Raw genomic sequence first — 18,775 nt, 5'->3', positions numbered from 1 at the left:
ACCTGGAGATGTAGTTGGTCTTCAGAATTCAGACTCACTCTGTATAAACAACCGCACAGCTTCCCAGCTCCCAGTCGATTCTCGACCCTGAAGATGATTGCTGCAATGCAGGACGAAAAGTCGGTAAATAATGCCGCTGCAACGCAGATTCAACCGTCGAAAGCCAAGATTGCTTATCAGACAAGTGCCGCTGAAGCCCGCGATGTATTTTTGTTATTATTATTGTTGTTGTAGAAAATAAAACTGTTTCATAGTTTACGCTAGGTGATTCATAATGTGCATGTTTTCTAAAAATAAAAATATTAAAACTTACCCTGATTAGTGATTGGAAAAATACGCGTTTTGAATTACCTCTAGGGTATACTCCACTGTATCCTCCACATTCAGGCAGACGTCAACTGTACATTGGCTGCTCACTCGCGAGGCGTCTGAACTGGGTAGATTGTGATTCGTTACTTTTTCTTAACACGCTTATATTAGCTTCACTTGTAACAAACTAACAAACTAAGTAAACAAAAACTTAGAAGTCGATTTTAACCTACACCTAATTGTCGTATCGGTTTGAAACTTTGCAAGTGTACGTAATCCGAATGACAATACCAAAATTTGGTAGCGTCGAACTGATATGATGATGGAGCCAGGAGGTGGATATCATAACTATTCAACTTATTAGTGTGTAACTCATGAAAGCTCTTTTTTTTAGGTTTTTAAACTATAGTAATTTTTATGTAGTTGAGAATTCGTCATCGGCCCAGAGTCCTCCAGATAAAATGGAAGCACTCTCCAATGAAGTATACCAGTAGTATAGGATAGCCGGACCGAGCCCTGGGTTCTGGGTGTGGAGCTGAAAGCCAAGCCACATCTCTTACGTCACGTCCATCTCTGACGTCACGGCGGCCATCTTGGATGAGCGTAACGGGACACAGTGTAACGGGACATAACGTAACGGGACAAGTAGATCACGGCGGTCATCTTGGATCCGTCATTTGGATGACGTCCTTGTGTTCTCAATCATTCCGGAGATGTGTGTTCCGCCATATTGGATGATGACGTCACCGTTGCAATTTTCGTTACGGTCGCCATCTTTAACTTTTTTATTTATTATCCGATTTTAATGATTTTTTTTAAATTTATAAAAAAAATTCAATTAATAAAAATTTAATAAATTATTTATAAAAAAATTGACTTTTACGACACGGAGTTCGGAGTCCTCAGTTCGAACCCGGTGAGGGCAAAAAAATTAAAATGACCACCGATCCTTCCCCCGCGGTGGCTGCTGGCAGACTGACACCCACCACTTTGTTCATTGTATATATATCGTCAGGTAACATGATGTCACGGCGACCATCTTGGATGAGCGTAACGGGAAGCCATCATCATCATTGTATCGTCTGCTAGAGTGCGCCGACGCCACGTTAGTTTAATTCTTACCCGCTAGAGTGCAGTAATCATTTATTACTGTGACACCCGCCATCTTGTCATTTGGCCGCCATCTTGAAAATCTGTAAATATTTAGCTAGAAATTCGGGAAAAATTCCAAAATTCATTAAATAAATCACTCATTAACTTACATATTGATTCCTGTTCTTGGTTCGATACCTGATCGATGCAATAATGTTTAATTTTATGTATAAAAATAATAATTTCCATAAACCATGTTCAACATTCTTAAAGAGACTCTAAATCCTCTACTACCATCATCCTATCAGACATCAAGACCACCATATTGGAAATTCGTGATTTTAATGCTAGAGATTCGGGAAAAAGTTCAAAATTCATTAAATAAATTTGTAATCTATATAATGATTGATTAGATCGTCTAAGCTCCTTGGATCGATCCCTGTCCGATACAAAACAACTTTAATATTATAAAGGTAATTTCTATACTTTATAGAAATCTGTTTATTTATTTTATTCACGCGTAACATTTTCATCAGTTTAATTAGGGTTCGTTTATTCTATGCAATTGTGTGTGATTTGAATAGTATTTTGCTTTGTCTATGATTATGATTTTATCTTTGGTCATAAATTTAAAATTATTTTTTTTTTTTCATTTTCTCTGCATTTTGTCAAAATTGAGAGAATCGCTGTGGTTATTAACAAGACAAAAGAAAAAAAAGGTTCTTTAGAATGTTCGGCCGTAATCACGTTTTAAGTTGGATTCTACGAATAGCTACTACAAGAAATATGACCATATAAAATAAGTCAAGCTGAATTACTGAAAATTGAAGAAGATTTATAGATATTTGTAAGGAATTACTTGGATTTAGATAAAATAATTTACAAAGAATTACCATATACTTTCAACGAGACCTGATCCATTATCGGCGGATATCGACGTGTATAAAAGACCGTACCATGAATAAGTAATGTTGAAGGATAATCGCAAATTGACCTGCTAAAGACTAATCTAAAAATTCAACGAAGAGTTGCAGCTCGAGTTTACTTCTGTACTACTGTCCTGCTAAACCATGACTGACTGAAGGAAGGTGGAAGAACATTTCCAATCGACGATGAAGATTCCAGAGAAGGACGATCCGTGAGCCAATCCGACGACCAGCCCGAGGAGACCGTTCGAGAGGAGTGCCCAGAGGACTACTTCTACCAGTACCTAGAGTGATGGATGTCCTTGTCCGCTGATCGCGCTGTGCGGTGTTCCCCGAGGATGGCCTATATTATATTGACAATATTATGGTGGTTTTCTCCGTGTGCTCCTGATTATTCTTGACAATATTTGGATGGTTTTCTCTGGGTGCTCCTGATTATTATTGTCAATATTTTGATGGTTTTCTCCGTGTGCTTCCGATTATTCTTGACAATATTATGGTGGTTTTCTCCGTGTGCACCTGATTATTCATGACAATATTTTGATGGTTTTCTCTGGGTGCTTCTGATTATTCCTGACTAGACATCTGATGGTTTTCTCCGAGTGCTTCTGGTTACAGATGAGAAATTGATCTCTGCATGAAGGATGTTTTTACTTAATGAGGCATGTCATTTTTTTTCAAGGTTACATGTAATTAGTGAATTTCTGCTACTTAATCAACACTTGTAATATTTTTGTCAGGTGGAAATTAAAAAAAATATCATTACTCAGTCAAATAATAATAATCTCTGAGAAATCTAAGAAGCACTAACAGAAAGGACGAACTTCCTTCTCCTTGGAGTCTAGCGAAGCCATCCTTCTTTTGCGATCGTTAGTGAGCATCCCGCATCCCGCATAAAATAACTAAATATTATTATTTACCTGCAAGTAACATGTGGCGACATCTGTTGTTGAAAAGCAGAACTACTTGCAACAAGTACCTTTGAATGAGATAAATTAATTCTCGCTGATGAAATAATTAAAAAATTCTATTTAAGTAATATATCTAATTTAAAACTCTTAGTTTGCGTCTGGCATTAGTCTCAGTAACTAATATGAATCCTGATTCGGGATTAGCTGCTGTATCAAAACGTCATCACTGTAGATACTGTAGCAAGGTGTTTACCTTGAGAAAGAATGCTAAACGACATGAGAGAAGCGAGTGTAATTTGGGTCCTTGTCAAAAACCATTTCATTGCAGTCAGTGTCAGAAATCCTTTGGTAGAAGATATTACTTGGATAGACATTACAAGACCTGTACAATTAAGATGAATAAAGATAACGAAGACTGGGCTACAACATCGCGGAAGAGGAACGAAGGCGAAAAAGCTAATGCTAAAATTACTGATCTAGATCAAGATAATAATTTAAAATTTAAAACTTACGAAGGAAGTTGTAACCACATTAGAAATGAAAATATATTTACTCCAATATCTAGTCGTCTCCATGAAAATGTGAAAGATGGAGAACCACCTGAAGCTTACAAGGTCGAATACTTTGATGAATCATCTGAAGCTGGCATGATTGAAGATTGTGGTGACACATCTGAGGCTGACATGATTGAGTACTGTACTGAAGCACCTAAAGCAGGCAAGATCGAAGACTGTGATGGCGGTCTGAGACCAAAACGATGGAAACGACGTAATAAAATTAATTATCCTGATCAAGTTTGTGATGCTGACATGATTGAAGACTTTGGTGACACATCAGAAGCTGGCATGAACGAAGACTGTGCTGACATATCTAAGGCTGACATGATTGAGTACTGTGCTGAAGCACCAAAAGCATGCAAGAGCGAAGACTGTGATGGTGGTTTGAGACCAAAACGATGGAAACGTCGTAATAAAATAAATTATCCTGATCAAGCTTGTGATAATCACTGGCACGATGACGAAAGTGACCTTGTGGTTGGTGTTAAAACGATAGACACCAGAGATAATAATATTTATTATAAACATGCAAGGATGATGAACGCAGCAGAAGAGATTGATTATACCTCATGGGAAGAACCTAACATATTGGTTGACAGGCTACGACTACTACATGAATCGCTTTGTGCAGGAAACTATTCGAACATTAAAGAAATATCCTTCATACTCAGAGAACTGAGGGAAGCTGGCTACATACAATAATGGCTTAAATTAAATGTAAGTGTATAAACTTGAAGATAAATTAATATATTTTCTTTCCAAATGGTATCTACCATTTATCGGAATCTGTTTTCTAAATAAAACTTATAACTTAATGGTGCAAAATACGTTACCACTGCCAGTCAAAATGTATACTAATAAAGACATATTAGTAATCATGCCAAGTTCGATAAGAAAAGTAATTGGAATCAGTTGGAACCAATTGAAAATGGAGCTGTTGGAGCATTTAGAGCTGCTGGAGACATTTGGAGCTGTCAAGCATTTGGAGGCCGTTTGGAGCAGTTGGAGCCATTTGGAGCCTTTTGAAGCATTTGGAGCTGTGTTAAGCATTTGGAGGCTGTTGGAGCATTTGGAGCCTTTTTTGGAGCATTTGAAGCCTTTTGAAGCATTTGGAGCCTTTTGAAGCATTTGGAGCTGTTGGAGCCATTTGGAGCATTTGGAGCTGCTGGAGACATTTGGAGCTGTCAAGCATTTGGAGGCCGTTTGGAGCATTTGGAGTCATTTGGAGCTGTGTTAAGCATTTGGAGGCTGTTGGAGCTGTTGGAGCCATTTGGAGGCCGTTTGGAGCATTTGGAGCCATTTGGAGCTGTTGGAGCTAAGAAGTAGTCGTTGCACGTCTATGCAGGGCTAAATGTTTATAAGATTGCTGTCTTTCGCAAGTGATTCTGTAGTAGGATAGAAATAGTGTAATAAATATTATGTTTGTAAAAGACTTTTTGGTGTTTTATTTCTCGAAACTTACACTTTAGTGGTACTTTTTTAAAATATTAAAGTTGTTTTGTATCGGACAGGGATCGATCCAAGGAGCTTAGACGATCTAATCAATCATTATATAGATTACAAATTTATTTAATGAATTTTGAACTTTTTCCCGAATCTCTAGCATTAAAATTACGAATTTCCAATATGGTGGTCTTGATGTCTGATAGGATGATGGTAGTAGAGGATTTAGAGTCTCTTTACGAATGTTGAACATGGTTTATGGAAATTATTATTTTTTTACATAAAATTAAACATTATTGCATCGATCAGGTATCGAACCAAGAACAGGAATCAATATGTAAGTTAATGAGTGATTTATTTAATGAATTTTGGAATTTTTCCCGAATTTCTAGCTAAATATTTACAGATTTTCAAGATGGCGGCCAAATGACAAGATGGCGGGTGTCACAGTAATAAATGATTACTGCACTCTAGCGGGTAAGAATTAAACTAACATGGCGTCGGCGCACTCTAGCAGACGATACAATGATGATGATGGCTTCCCGTTACGCTCATCCAAGATGGTCGCCGTGACGTCATGTTACCTGACGATATATATACAATGAACAAAGTGGTGGGTGTCAGTCTGCCAGCAGCCACCGCGGGGGAAGGATCGGTGGTCATTTTTATTTTTTTGCCCTCACCGGGTTCGAACCGAGGACTCCGAACTCCGTGTCGTAAAAGTCCATTTTTCTATAAATAATTTATTAAATTTTTATTAATTGAATTTTTTTTATAAATTTAAAAAAAATCATTAAAATCGGATAATAAATAAAAAAGTTAAAGATGGCGACCGTAACGAAAATTGCAACGGTGACGTCATCATCCAATATGGCGGAACACACATCTCCGGAATGATCGAGAACACAAGGACGTCATCCAAAATGACGGATCCAAGATGACCGCCGTGATCTACTTGTCCCGTTACGTTATGTCCCGTTACACTGTGTCCCGTTACGCTCATCCAAGATGGCCGCCGTGACGTCAGAGATGGACGTGACGTCAGAGATGTGGCTCGGCTCTCGGCTCCACACCCAGAACCCAGGGCTCGGTCCGGCTATCCTATACTACTTATACCCGCTCAATAGTTTTTTCGCTGTGATTGGCGGCCGTCTGCAAGAGGAGCCATCACCAGCTCTGACCAGGCCAATCAGGGCGAGCTTGCCTCCACGCACAGTTGCTGCGATTCGTGAACTGAAAGTAGACAGGTATCGGAGAGAAACTCTGTCAATCACTAAGCACAGACGATGTCACAATGTTTTAACACACGGCTACTGTCGAAATCTTTTTTTGCAAAAAATACAAGGCCCTATCAATAACAAAAAAGGCCACAATTTTATAATAATTATTTCAGTTTTATACTGTTGTTGTGAAATGAAGCAACGATTTTTTTTCCTCCCCGTATGTACAGCCCATTCAACGCGACAGCAAGCAGGCAGGTGCTAATTCCCTGTGCGTGTTTGCCGACACACTCCCAAGGCGAAAACAGTTTTCTCCTCGCTCGCTGGAATACGTGGTGGAGTTTTGAGAGAAATGTGAGCTAGTGTTTCAGTACTCGCCAGAGATGTGTAGCATCTAACCTCAGTAACGAGCAAATTCGTGTGTTCTCAATATTGCAAATACGCTTTTAATACGAAACTTGGACCTTTTTTTTATGATCATTCTGTATTATAAGAGGGTTTCTGAGACTCTTAGAGTATGAATGGATATTTATTTAGTGGAGTTCGCCCTTCTGACCATCCTTTATAAAATTAATAGTTGATTCTAAATTAATACATAAAAAGACTTTAGACCTATATTTATTTAATTTTTAAACATTCGAATAATTATTATTTAATATTAAGGTTACTATTATATCATATTTTAATTTTATTTATATCGTAAGCAGTTTTCAAATACGATTAGCCCATTGCTATGCCGTAATAACTCTAAACATCGGCAAGAATCTTCCTTGGGTCACCAGAGGTTAAACAGCTTTACCTCGATAACCACAAGAATAACAGAAAAATACAAAAAAAATATTTTGTATAAAATTTAATTTCAAAGACCGTAAGCTGTATTCCACTATAATTTTACAAATGGTATGTCGTAGTGAAAAATGAAAATCAGAAAATAATTATAATCACGTTTTTCGAAAGTCATTAATATAGCTTTATCTCAATTACCGTAACATATCTCGAAAAAATAAAAATTTATTTTGAGGGTTCTATTAAAGGTATTTTTAAGTAGCCTACATCTGAATGCGATTTGTCACTAAATGCCGCAAGAACACTAAATGTCGTCAAGAAACAACAAACTGTTGGGCGCCTCAAGCCATTAGAACGCTCACCATATTCAAACGGTGAAAAAATTAGAAAACAAAATTAATATTATGATATTTCCCAATATCAAAACTCTGTTCATGCCAAATTTCAGATATAGCAGCTCAGTAGTTTTTGCATGTAGGAGTAATATACATGTAGCACTAATATATATATGTACATATATAAAGTTGATTGATGATGGTAAATATTACAACTACTGGACAAGTACAATATATATTTTATTTTCCATTAAACAATAGTCCGAATCGTCACCTGGCTTTAATTGAAACGTAATCTTGATTTCCCTTTAAATTGTTTTCTATGTAAAGATTTTTCACTCATCGCGAAATTTTGTATTTTTAAGGGGGGGAAAAACCCTGTGTGGCATGATATAATAATTTTCTTCGACGAATCACAGCTATTTTGTAAAATAAACCGCTGTGTTCTGATTGGCCCGCTCAAGAACTATGCAAGCTTATTTCGCCGGACAGAGTCGGTAAGGCGATAATAGTTGCACACACGAACAAACAGTTGGAGAAATCATCCCTCTTATAATCAGGCCTAGGCAGAACGTACTTTACTGTTGTTTCGGGATTCTCAGAACTGTACACATCAATAGGACGGATGCCCTGCTTGTAAATTCCGTATTCTTGGAAGTGAGCGGTGGTCCAAAGCCTTTAGCACTTCACTTCTAGGGAGATGACTCTTTTGAGCGCAAAGCCAGCTCGATGTACGAAATGTTGAGCTTGGAGAGTGCTTGTTTTCGATGGCTCGCACTCTCTGTTTTCATTGGCCAGCGCGAGATCTGGGACAGCTCTCCAGTGCGATGAACGGAGGAAGCCTGCATTTTGCCAGCTACCGCGAGCCGAAAATTGAATATCGCGTACACAGTTTTAAATTTACTACATTATATACAGTAAATTAAAAACCAGATTTATAAGTCCGAATATGTGTGTTTTATATATACCTAATTTAATTCTCGGTTAAAGGCGTACCTATATTTTACACTCAGAGGTCCGAGATGTCATGGTTCGGATCACCCCGGTTCTAATGTATTTTGTATGAAAAATTAAATCTAATATGTCGTTAAGGACCACAACGACATTATCAGGTAATGGAATATCGACTTTACGAGCACGAGATAGAGCTATGCTGGCGCTCTCTAGGAACAAATAACAGAAACAAATATGTCGGTGTCCAAGATGGTGGCCTCCAGCGAAACAGAAAAATATAAAGATGGCGGTCGTGATGTTATCCAAGATGGCGGCTTCCAGCAGACGACGACAACAATATGGCGTACATGACGTCAGAATCGAATTTAAGTGGTGGTTTTATCAGATCTAAGATGGTGGCTGTGACATTAGGATTTAATATGGCGACCGTATTAAAAATGGCTATGTTATAGAATCCAAGATGGCCACTGTAACGAAAATTGCCACGTTATAGAATCTAAGATGGTGACCGTAACGAAAAGTGCAAATATGATATCATACACACCCAATATGGCGAGTGTAATGAAAAGTTCAACGTTCGGGGAGTGGGATGTTCGATTTCAAGATGGTGGAATTCAAGATGACGACTGAGGTCTAAGGTTAAGGTCATATGTTAAGGTCCAATGTAAAGGTCAAGATCATCCAAGATTGCCGTTGTGACGTCATGATGGTCGGTAAATGAACCCACCATCAATCCTAGCCCCAAGGCCAGTTTGCCCTATTATATACTACTAACATTTTATATTAAAACCAGTGGTTTTATCGATCTAAGTCAGTGACAGCGTTCAGATGGATGCAGGACCTTCCGAACATGAATTTTTTGACTTTGGAAAGGACACAAAGTCATCGCGGTCCTTCTTTAAAAAAAAAAAAAAATACCAAAAATCAAGCTGCTTTGGTTATGGACCGAGTATTTCACGACGCTCACACAGGCTGCGAAATGCTCCAACGTTACCCAACAATACTACAAGCATTCAGGAGGTCCAACACACCATAACCATCAAGTTCTCAGGTAGAAAGGCTTTTATCCTATGCAACAATAATTCATTCGACTTAGTGATGAACAATTACAAAAACAAAAATGCGTTACGTTGCAAGCTAATTTCGTTCAACTCATGAGTGAGTTAAGTGTACTATATGAAAGCGAAAAAAAAGTTATTTAAATATGTTTGTAAGAAGTTGGCATAGAATATATTTTAATGAAATAATTTAAGACACATATTTGGTACTCTATTTAATTGTTTCAAAATGTAAGGATATCTTTTATCATAATACTCTAGTTATTACATAAACCTATTCGATTTGTTGTAACAAAACAAATTCTAGTTTCATAAAAAAATTCTCATATAGTTTTTATAACTAACTACAACCTTTCAGCAAATTAATTTTTTCTTAAAATGTTAAAGTTTTTTGTTTGTATTTTATTTTATGAAGCACTTGATAAAATAATTTCTTTCCAACTAAAGCAGCATAACACGTTGATACAATTGTATTTTGGTGTTTTATTTGTGTAGAACTATGTACATACTATTGTCATATTAATTATTTTTTACTTTTTTTTAAAAGGTCAAAAATCGACTTAACTTTTATGTGTTTATATATTTTAAAGGCACTGATTAATATCAAATTTTATACGCGTTTATTTTTGGTTATGCTACATAATGATATGTCACATTTGTGTGTAATATCCTTTTCTCTAAGAGGTAACAGTATATTATTATTATTGCAATTTTTCAAATATTTTTTTAAAATTATTTAAATGCATTTTTTAGGTAGAGGGTAAACGATAGACCTATGAAGTGTAAACCATAAGTTTTCTTCCAGGGTGTTGGGAAGTACCCAAAATTATGGTCTAGAGCTCGAGAAAACAGTGTAAATATTAAAGAAAGTGGTGAATTCGCGTTTTCACCGATTGGCGAAAATGAATACGCGAATTTGAATATAGATAGACCTCGTTTGTCCGGACTAACTAGGACCAAAGGCAGTCAGGACAATAAAAAATCCGGATAATTCAGGTAATATGGGTAATAAGAAAATACTCAGATAAGCAGATGAAAAAAATAAATTTAAAAAAAAAAATATTTTGTAACAAAGTTACTTTGTTTACAAGGCATTAAAAAAATATAAAATTAAATTATCACATCATTTCTTTAGAAATAATTCGACACCTTCTTCTGTTTCAAACATGTATGGTGTTTAATGAAGCACAGTCAAAAATATTATCGTGTGCTAACCGTCTTTGTTTGCTTAAATGTAGAATACAATTTTCACTTTTATGTGAATACTAAATAAAATATCTACAAATATGATACGTTTTATCCGGAGATCTTCATAAACGATGGCCTGATAAACGATGTTTCACTGTATTTGTACATATTGACGAAAATGAATACTAGAACATTAATACGTATTTTATTCGTGTATTCCTATTCCTCAATATGCGATTACGAATATTCAAACGAAAACATGAACACAATTGTATTTGTATTCACACCTGCAAATACGAATATATTCGTATTCACGCCTGTAAATACGAATATATTCATATTCGCATTCAGAGACTATATATATTTTTTTGCGAAAATAATCGTACATTTGTATTCACGGACACAAATATGCCCATCACTGCCCCCTGGCAGGTCTCCCATCAGGTCTGGTTGATCTAATTTCCTCTCCGCAGTTTTTTATGGCAAATTCCGCCGTCTTGGTGGCGTGTAAGGTTGGGGCGCACTTCTGAATGTCCTTGTCACTGGAGTCCAACCTATACACAGTCTGGTTACAAATATTTAAAAATGACAACGGTCTAGTATGTAATTTGACTTCTCTTTTTTGTCTTCACTTTAAGACACAAACACACGCCACCTTTTTTTCTCTCTCCAGAGTTGACGTAATTTTTTTTTGCCTCAGAATTATAAGCAACGTAGAGTTATACTGGTCAAAATAATCCGGGGATCCGACACACAGAAATAGGTGATCAGACAAATGAAAAACCTTTAAGAATACAAAAATATTTCATGTCACCGCCTTATATAAAACTATTCAAAACGTAGCTGCAACATTTAACCAAACAACACATGAAAGCTTGTTTGACGACTCTGGACAGCAAAAAGAAAAATAATAATTCGGAATTTTATGATATTCTGTGGGTAAAATTTTGTCCCCCAGCTAGAGAAGACAAGCATTCGGGCTAAGTTTCTGTCTGTCCAAGGATTAAACTTCACTCTTTAATTGACACTGAAAGATTTTACTGCAGTTTTCAAGTTTCATTGAGACACCCTTTCCCTTTTCAAGTGATCATCTGTCCATATGAGACGGTGTTAACTTGGCCAAAACCAATACCAGACAAAATATGTTTTCAGCAGCGATGCGAGCTACAAGTAGCGTCTAATGCCCCATAAATGAAAATTACTTTATATTGGTGATGTCATGGGGTAGTGGGGTAGTGGGGAAGTGTGTGTGTATGTGTGTGTGCTGTTGTCTATTCCTTAAGTCTGTTGGTAGCGATGGCGTTCAGTTGGGGAAGTTAGTGCCACAACGTGATTTAATTTAATACATGGCTTGTAGAGTTCGGGGAGACCATTCACTATTCTAGAGAACTATTCCCGTATAGTTTCGTGTCTGGAGAGCTGTCCTAAAGACGCCATATCTCATAATGTTAATAACAAGTACATAATTCTGAAACTAATCTATCTAATTAATTTTGTCTTATTCTCTAATTGTTCCGATGTGTAATGTGAACAGGTCTACACGACTTACTCTATGGTATCGAGACACAATGTTAACGGGTCTACACGTGTGACACTCTATTGTATCGATACACGCTGTGAACGTGTCTACACGACTGACACTCTATGGTATCTATACGCACTGTGAACGTGTCTACACGACTGACAGTCTATTGTATTAAGACACGCTGTGAACGTATCTACACGACTGACACTCTATGGTATCAAGACACGCTGTGGACGTGTCTACACGACTGACACACTATGTATCGATACACGCTGTGAACGTGTCTACACGACTGACACTCTATGTATCGATACACGCTGTGAACGTCTCTGCACGACTGACACTCTATGGTATCGATATTCAAAGTGAACGTGTCTACACGACTGACACTATGGTATCGAGACACGATATGAACAGGTCTGCACGACTGACTCTATGTATCGATACATGCTGTGAACGTGTCTACACGACTGACACTCTATGGTATCAAGACACGATGTGAACAGGTCTACACGACTGACACTCTGTGGTATCGATTGGTATCGACAGGCGCTGTTCGAGCTGGAGCTGGCCGGCTGCAACGAGGTGACGGAGGCGGGCCTGTGGGCCTGCCTGACGCCGCGCATCGTGTCGCTGACGCTGGCCGACTGCATCAACGTGGCGGACGAGGCGGTGGGCGCCGTGGCGCAGCTGCTGCCCTCGCTCTACGAGTTCTCGCTGCAGGCCTACCATGTCACCGACGCCGCGCTCGGCTACTTCTCGCCCAAGCAGAGCAGCTCGCTCAGCATCCTGCGGCTGCAGTCGTGCTGGGAGCTCACCAACCACGGCGTCGTCAACATCGGTGAGTCCTCCTCCCGCCTCACACTTCACAGTCCCGCGAACCAGTGGCTTTCGGGGACGCACCACAACGCCGAAATACCACAACGCCAAACGTGCAATAACGCCGAAAACCATAACGCCGAATGCCAAATTGACTACAACGCCGACAGCTAGAAAACTGTGTACCACAACGCCGAAAAATGTCATTACAGGACTGCCAAAAAGGTTAGGTTAGGTGAGGTTAGCACACAAATTCATTCAGTTGTTTTTCATTTTGCTCCTGTGCCACCCCCCCCCCTCCTGCCGCAACATTTGTTTCGGCGTTACTGTATTTCGGCGTTGTGGTAGACAGCAGTTTTATATCTGTCGGCGTTGCGGTCAATTTGTCATTCGGCGTTATGTTATTCGGCGCTATTGTACGTTCGGCGTTGTGGTAACGACCCGTGACTTTCGCGCGTCGTCTACTTCGGTGAGTTGAGGCGTTCTGTCTTACTATAACTTCAGTTCTTCAGTTTTCAAATCAGTGAAATTCATTGGAAAATCAGTAAAAAATAAACACTAATAATGCAAGGGGGGGGGGGGAAACTCCTAGTATAGCCAAAGAGAGTCGTTTCCTATTTTTTACGAACACTGCACTTTTTAAATCATTTAACGTCACCGTCCACTGGAAAATTATTAGGTATTGCTAAATTATATTTTAAAAAATTACCCAATTCTGTGAATGAACGTTGTCTTCATCGGTGAGCCTTAATCAGCAAGATACTTTCAGTTTTCATGAATACCAAATTAGTGAACTTCACTGATACAGTAGCAACGAATATTAAATTCACTTAAACATTAATGCACATCAATGAAAAATTAATGAAAACCTTTAATACCATTACACCTTGTAAAGAGTGCACATATAGTCATATGTTAAGGATAAGACTCATTCTTAATGTTAATTCTTAAGCACTCTAACTTAAATAACTAAATGTGACCGTTCCTAGAGGAAACGATTTTTCAATGCTTAAATTACTTTTTAGGCACTTGTATTAAAATCTTTAAAAATCTCATATGCACACATGATTACATATGTATTTTTTCAGGGTAGATATTTTATTTATTACGGATTTTGAGTGCAAATTTGCTAACATTACACATTAAAGGTGACAAACACATATAAAAATAATAAAAAATTACATATATAAGACATACGCGCACTCACATAACTCATATTTTGGAAGAAAAAATACTAAATACTAATATTTTAAGTGCGAAAGTGTGTTAGTATATTTATTTGTCCTTCTATCGCGCCGCAACGTATCTACGGTACGATATGAATTTTTGCATATAGGAAGATAGTTTATGGGCCGGATAGTGGCATAGACTACATATAACTATGAAATTACATCCCTAAGGGAGTGAAAAAAGAATTAAATTCAGTTTTATTATAGAAAATCATAGGAGGTAGGTCATAGACACACAACAAGCGAGTTTGTGTTATTTCTCTATGTCCGCCACACGGTCATATAGTAAGATCTGGCAACTTCCTATCCTTATCCTCGGCGAAACCCATCCGCTTAGTGAAGCTCGCGGCTGATAGAGAACTAAAGGCGCTGATAACAGTTTAGTTTAGAACTTCGTCAATAGATGGCGTTGCCTTGGATTTGTAACGCGCTATCGTTTGTTGCGTCCGTCACGTCTTGTCTAGGGGTTACCTGACTTCCCACAAGATGATGTTCAAGACTGGCGTTCTTGTTTTTCTGACGCATAGTCCTTAATGCACCGAAGATTGTGCAATCAATGGGACTTTAAAACCGAAATTTCCCGTTTTTCAGGTGTATGTCCTACAGACTTGAAACATTGTAGTGATGTTCCTTATATTATGATGTGTTTATCCCGGGCAACGCTCTTCACTTCAGCTCGTATGTTAATAAATAACATGCAACATTTTTAAAAAACTATTATGTCTAGTGACCGGACAAATTCATGTATTTATTTCGCGATAGGCTAGAATCAAAACACATATTACTTTGTGTTGCTCCTGCAATTGGCTGACAGTTCTTCTGGATGTCTCTGGTCAATTATAATTCCTCAACCAATAGATTGACGAATCACAGGCTTCCCATTTGATAAGTTCTCACATGTGCAGCCAATGAGCATGTGCTATTTGCGTGAGTGTATAGAGGACTGTGGAGTCTATCCGGCGAATTTTTCCAGTCCCTAATTATGACTAAGTTTTATGTCACATCCTTGACCAGAAAGTTTAACCAATTAAAATTGAAAATATTTATGAAGTCGTTAAAATGTTTGGAAAATCTATAAGTTATATGATTTAATTTGTTCGCTGAACAGAGTAAATATCAATTTCTGAGGAATAAGAATATGAGGTTTTAATTCCTGTTGAGAAAAATGTTTGGACACAACGAATTTTCGAGCCAAAATATTTATAAATAGCACATAAAATATGATTTACCTTAAATTTAATGAAAGTATGGTATTAATAAAATTTCGAGGATTTGTTAAAAGCTATATAATTGAGGATTTTTAGTGTTAATATTTTCTAACACTTGGATGCCAGACTTTGTAAGAAAAGTTCATATAACCTATAACCTGTCCATATTATAAACTGGTAAGAGAGTTAGAATTAGAGCAGAGTTTTGTTTTAAAGTTGACCTCATTGCGTGGTTAATTAAGTTCGCTCGATATATTATTATTAAAGGCATGTAATTTTCGCGAAAAGATTTCTAGAGTAGCTGTGTGTTAAAACATTGCAGCGTCGTCTGTGTTTCGTGATTGGTTGAGTTTCTCTATGGTACCTGTCTACGGTCAGCACAGGATGGCTGGCCTGGTCAGAGGAGGCGATGGCTTCTCTTGCAGACGGCCGCCAAACAAAACTTACAAACTGTTGGAGCGGGTAAACTTCATTGAAGTCTAACGAGCGCTCAGATTGTTTCGCGAAAAATACACGCACCTAATAATAATTCGCCTGCTTGAGGAAACGAAGTATTTGATACCAGTCATACAATAAAAACCGTTGACGAACCTCATGTGTACATGTTCCTATCCAGGTCATTATTTAATTTTAATTTTTTTTCCACGCGGTTAGATTTTCCGACTTCTTTTTTTATTCAGTGAAGTTGCATTTTTAACATATTTGTGCAGTAGGTACAAGGAGAATGAAATGGGAATTAAAACTGGAACTTTTTGGTTTAAAGTCAATTTTACTGGTTACTATGTGATGTAGTTTAATTTGTTTCCAATATAGGTGGGATATATTTAATTTTATCTAGCTTTTTAAAATCCTCAGAATTTTTACGATTTTGAAAGGTTAAATAAAATTAAATTTATTTTTCTGAAAGAAATTTGAAAAACACCACGCAGTAGCCACTACCATAATGCATAAACATTTTTAAAAAATTCAACTTGCCAGCTAATTATAGAATAAAGTATGGACTACATAGCCTAATTCATTTTCTTTTTCATTTTGTTGAAATTCAGCCAATATAATAAGGTCTACAGTAAAGTGTAACCACGTAAAACTTAAAAAAAAAAAAAAATCAATTACCTGGAACGGGACGTACCCTCTTACGCCACTTTGCTACAGCTACAGGGCGTATATTCCGTCGAAACAAAACGATTCCGCCCCGTGTTCGGTCGAGGGGCAGAAGATCCTAGGCGTGTGTGTGTGTCCGGCGACGGTGGAGTTAGTTCAATTCACACGCGAGACAAAAGGGCGATATCACTCCGCGTGCGGCGTCCAGACATTGCGCGCGCGCAATCGTTATTAATTAACACCGGCGCAACTCCCCCCCCCCCCCCAACCCCGCGTCGCTAGCCACAGGCTGATTGGCCTGCTGTTGGACAAATGGCGAGGCGGCTCAGCGAGACAACGCTTCTGCTCGCTTGTCACCGAAGCACCGATATTTGGATCACATTTTTTGGCGTCAGCGATGACCTATTTCGCTCTTTCCGAAGGCCGGATGTCATTTTTTGAAACCAACCAGTGAGGACCAGGCGCGCGTACGACCCGATATTGCAGTTTCATAAAAAAAGAAAAAATTTATGGACGGGACAATAAAATCCTAAAATCCTCAAACACCATAAAATCTTTGGTATTCGAATGATTAGATAGTCGAGGAAGAAGATTCTAAGAAAAGAAAAGTAAAATAAAAAACAATATACACTGACGACCGTTGAATTTTAATGGGTAGCCTAAATTTTGTTTCCTTTATATCTATCCTGTTACCATTCCCCAAGATATTATACTTAAAACGTGTAATTATATAAATAAATTACCATATGTAAATATTCTGTAAACTTTGTCCGTGGATAAAACATTTAAAGTGTTAAATGTTTTAACATCATAGTTAATATATTTCATTTACTGTACATTGTTTTATTTTGGACCCTTGAGATCTACATTAGGATTCTAAGGGTATATTCGAAGTACTTTTTGGTATTAGAATCAGAGATTCGGATACGATAAAGTTATGATTCGACCCATAACTAGAGACCGGAAAAAATTCGCGGTTCCAATGGCCTTCAGGATAGACTGCACATTCCCATGTACACTCGGGCAAATAACGCCTGTTCATTGGCTTCCGACTTGTAAGTCGTCTCAGCTGGTTTGTCTGTGATTCTATCCTTCTTTGGTTGAGGGTTTATAATTGGTTGAGATGCGTCCAGATGAACAGTAAGCCAATAGCAAAATCACCTAAAAGATATATGTATTTGACTTCTAGCCTATCGCCGAATGAATCCGCGACTTTTTCCGGTCTCTACCCATAACTAATTTCTTTATATCTTATACGTTCTGTTCAGTGAATAATAAATAAAATTGTGGCATCTGTTAAACAGTATTCTCAAAAAAATTAAAAACTAATAAAATAATAATAATTAAACAATATATACAGTGATTCTGAATATGACCGACAACTTTGGCTGCAGATTCATCACGAAAAAAAGAAGGTTGAAAACATAGACTTCAAAATCCTGTATGTACTCGGACAAATGATACTTGCTCATTGGCTACGAACTTGTGAGACCTGCCAACAAGGACACTAGTGATTTTAAACTTATTTAATTGTTGGTTCTTCATGGTCTCAGAATCCATCAGATAAACTGTGGTCCAATCACTAAAGCAGTACGAAGGCAAATATGTTTTAATTCTAGCTGAAGTAAATAACCCAAATACGTTTACTAGCCTAGGGAAGTGGTATAGAGTTTTTCAACTTATTTGGTCATGATGAACCTGATGAACGGAAGTTTGTTGGTCGAATTAAGACTAGCCCTATACTGTCACAGGAAAATAGAGCCAATATTATTTTACAGATTAATTTCACTTCAGGCTGGACTCAACTTGCCTAAATATAATCGTGAAGAGCACCGTATTCCAATGATAAATAGAGTCCCGGAAATTTCGCGGATTCCTCTGGCCTCAGGATAGAATTCAAAGTTATAGTTGTGCTCGACCCATGTTTATTTCCCATTGGTTGATTTCTTAGCGAGAACATATTTATCCTTCTTATTTGGCACTACCTGATTCACTTACTTCTCTCCTAGCTGGACATCGTTGGCTCACGGTCGTAGAGGGGCGTGTCCAGATAACTGCGGTCCAATCATGAACACAGTGCGACAGTGTGGAGGTTAGCATTCTAGCTTGCGACT

General features: G+C 37.8%; 1 protein-coding gene across 1 annotated transcript in view; it reads left to right on the top strand.

The window, feature by feature from the left end:
- LOC134538610 (F-box/LRR-repeat protein 16) overlaps positions 1 to 18,775 on the top strand; it is a 182,561-nt gene that overhangs the window by 55,922 nt on the left and 107,864 nt on the right. The window contains exon 3 of the mRNA XM_063380040.1: positions 12,854 to 13,145. Within this exon, the coding sequence (XP_063236110.1) occupies positions 12,854 to 13,145 (292 nt within the window). The remainder of the gene's footprint in view (positions 1 to 12,853; positions 13,146 to 18,775) is intronic.

The sequence above is a fragment of the Bacillus rossius genome, chromosome 13 (genome assembly GCF_032445375.1).
Source record: "Bacillus rossius redtenbacheri isolate Brsri chromosome 13, Brsri_v3, whole genome shotgun sequence".
In the NCBI taxonomy this organism is placed as follows: Eukaryota; Metazoa; Arthropoda; class Insecta; order Phasmatodea; family Bacillidae; genus Bacillus; species Bacillus rossius.
The sequence above is the reverse complement of the archived record's forward strand: the minus strand, read 5'-3'. Positions and strand labels throughout refer to the sequence as shown.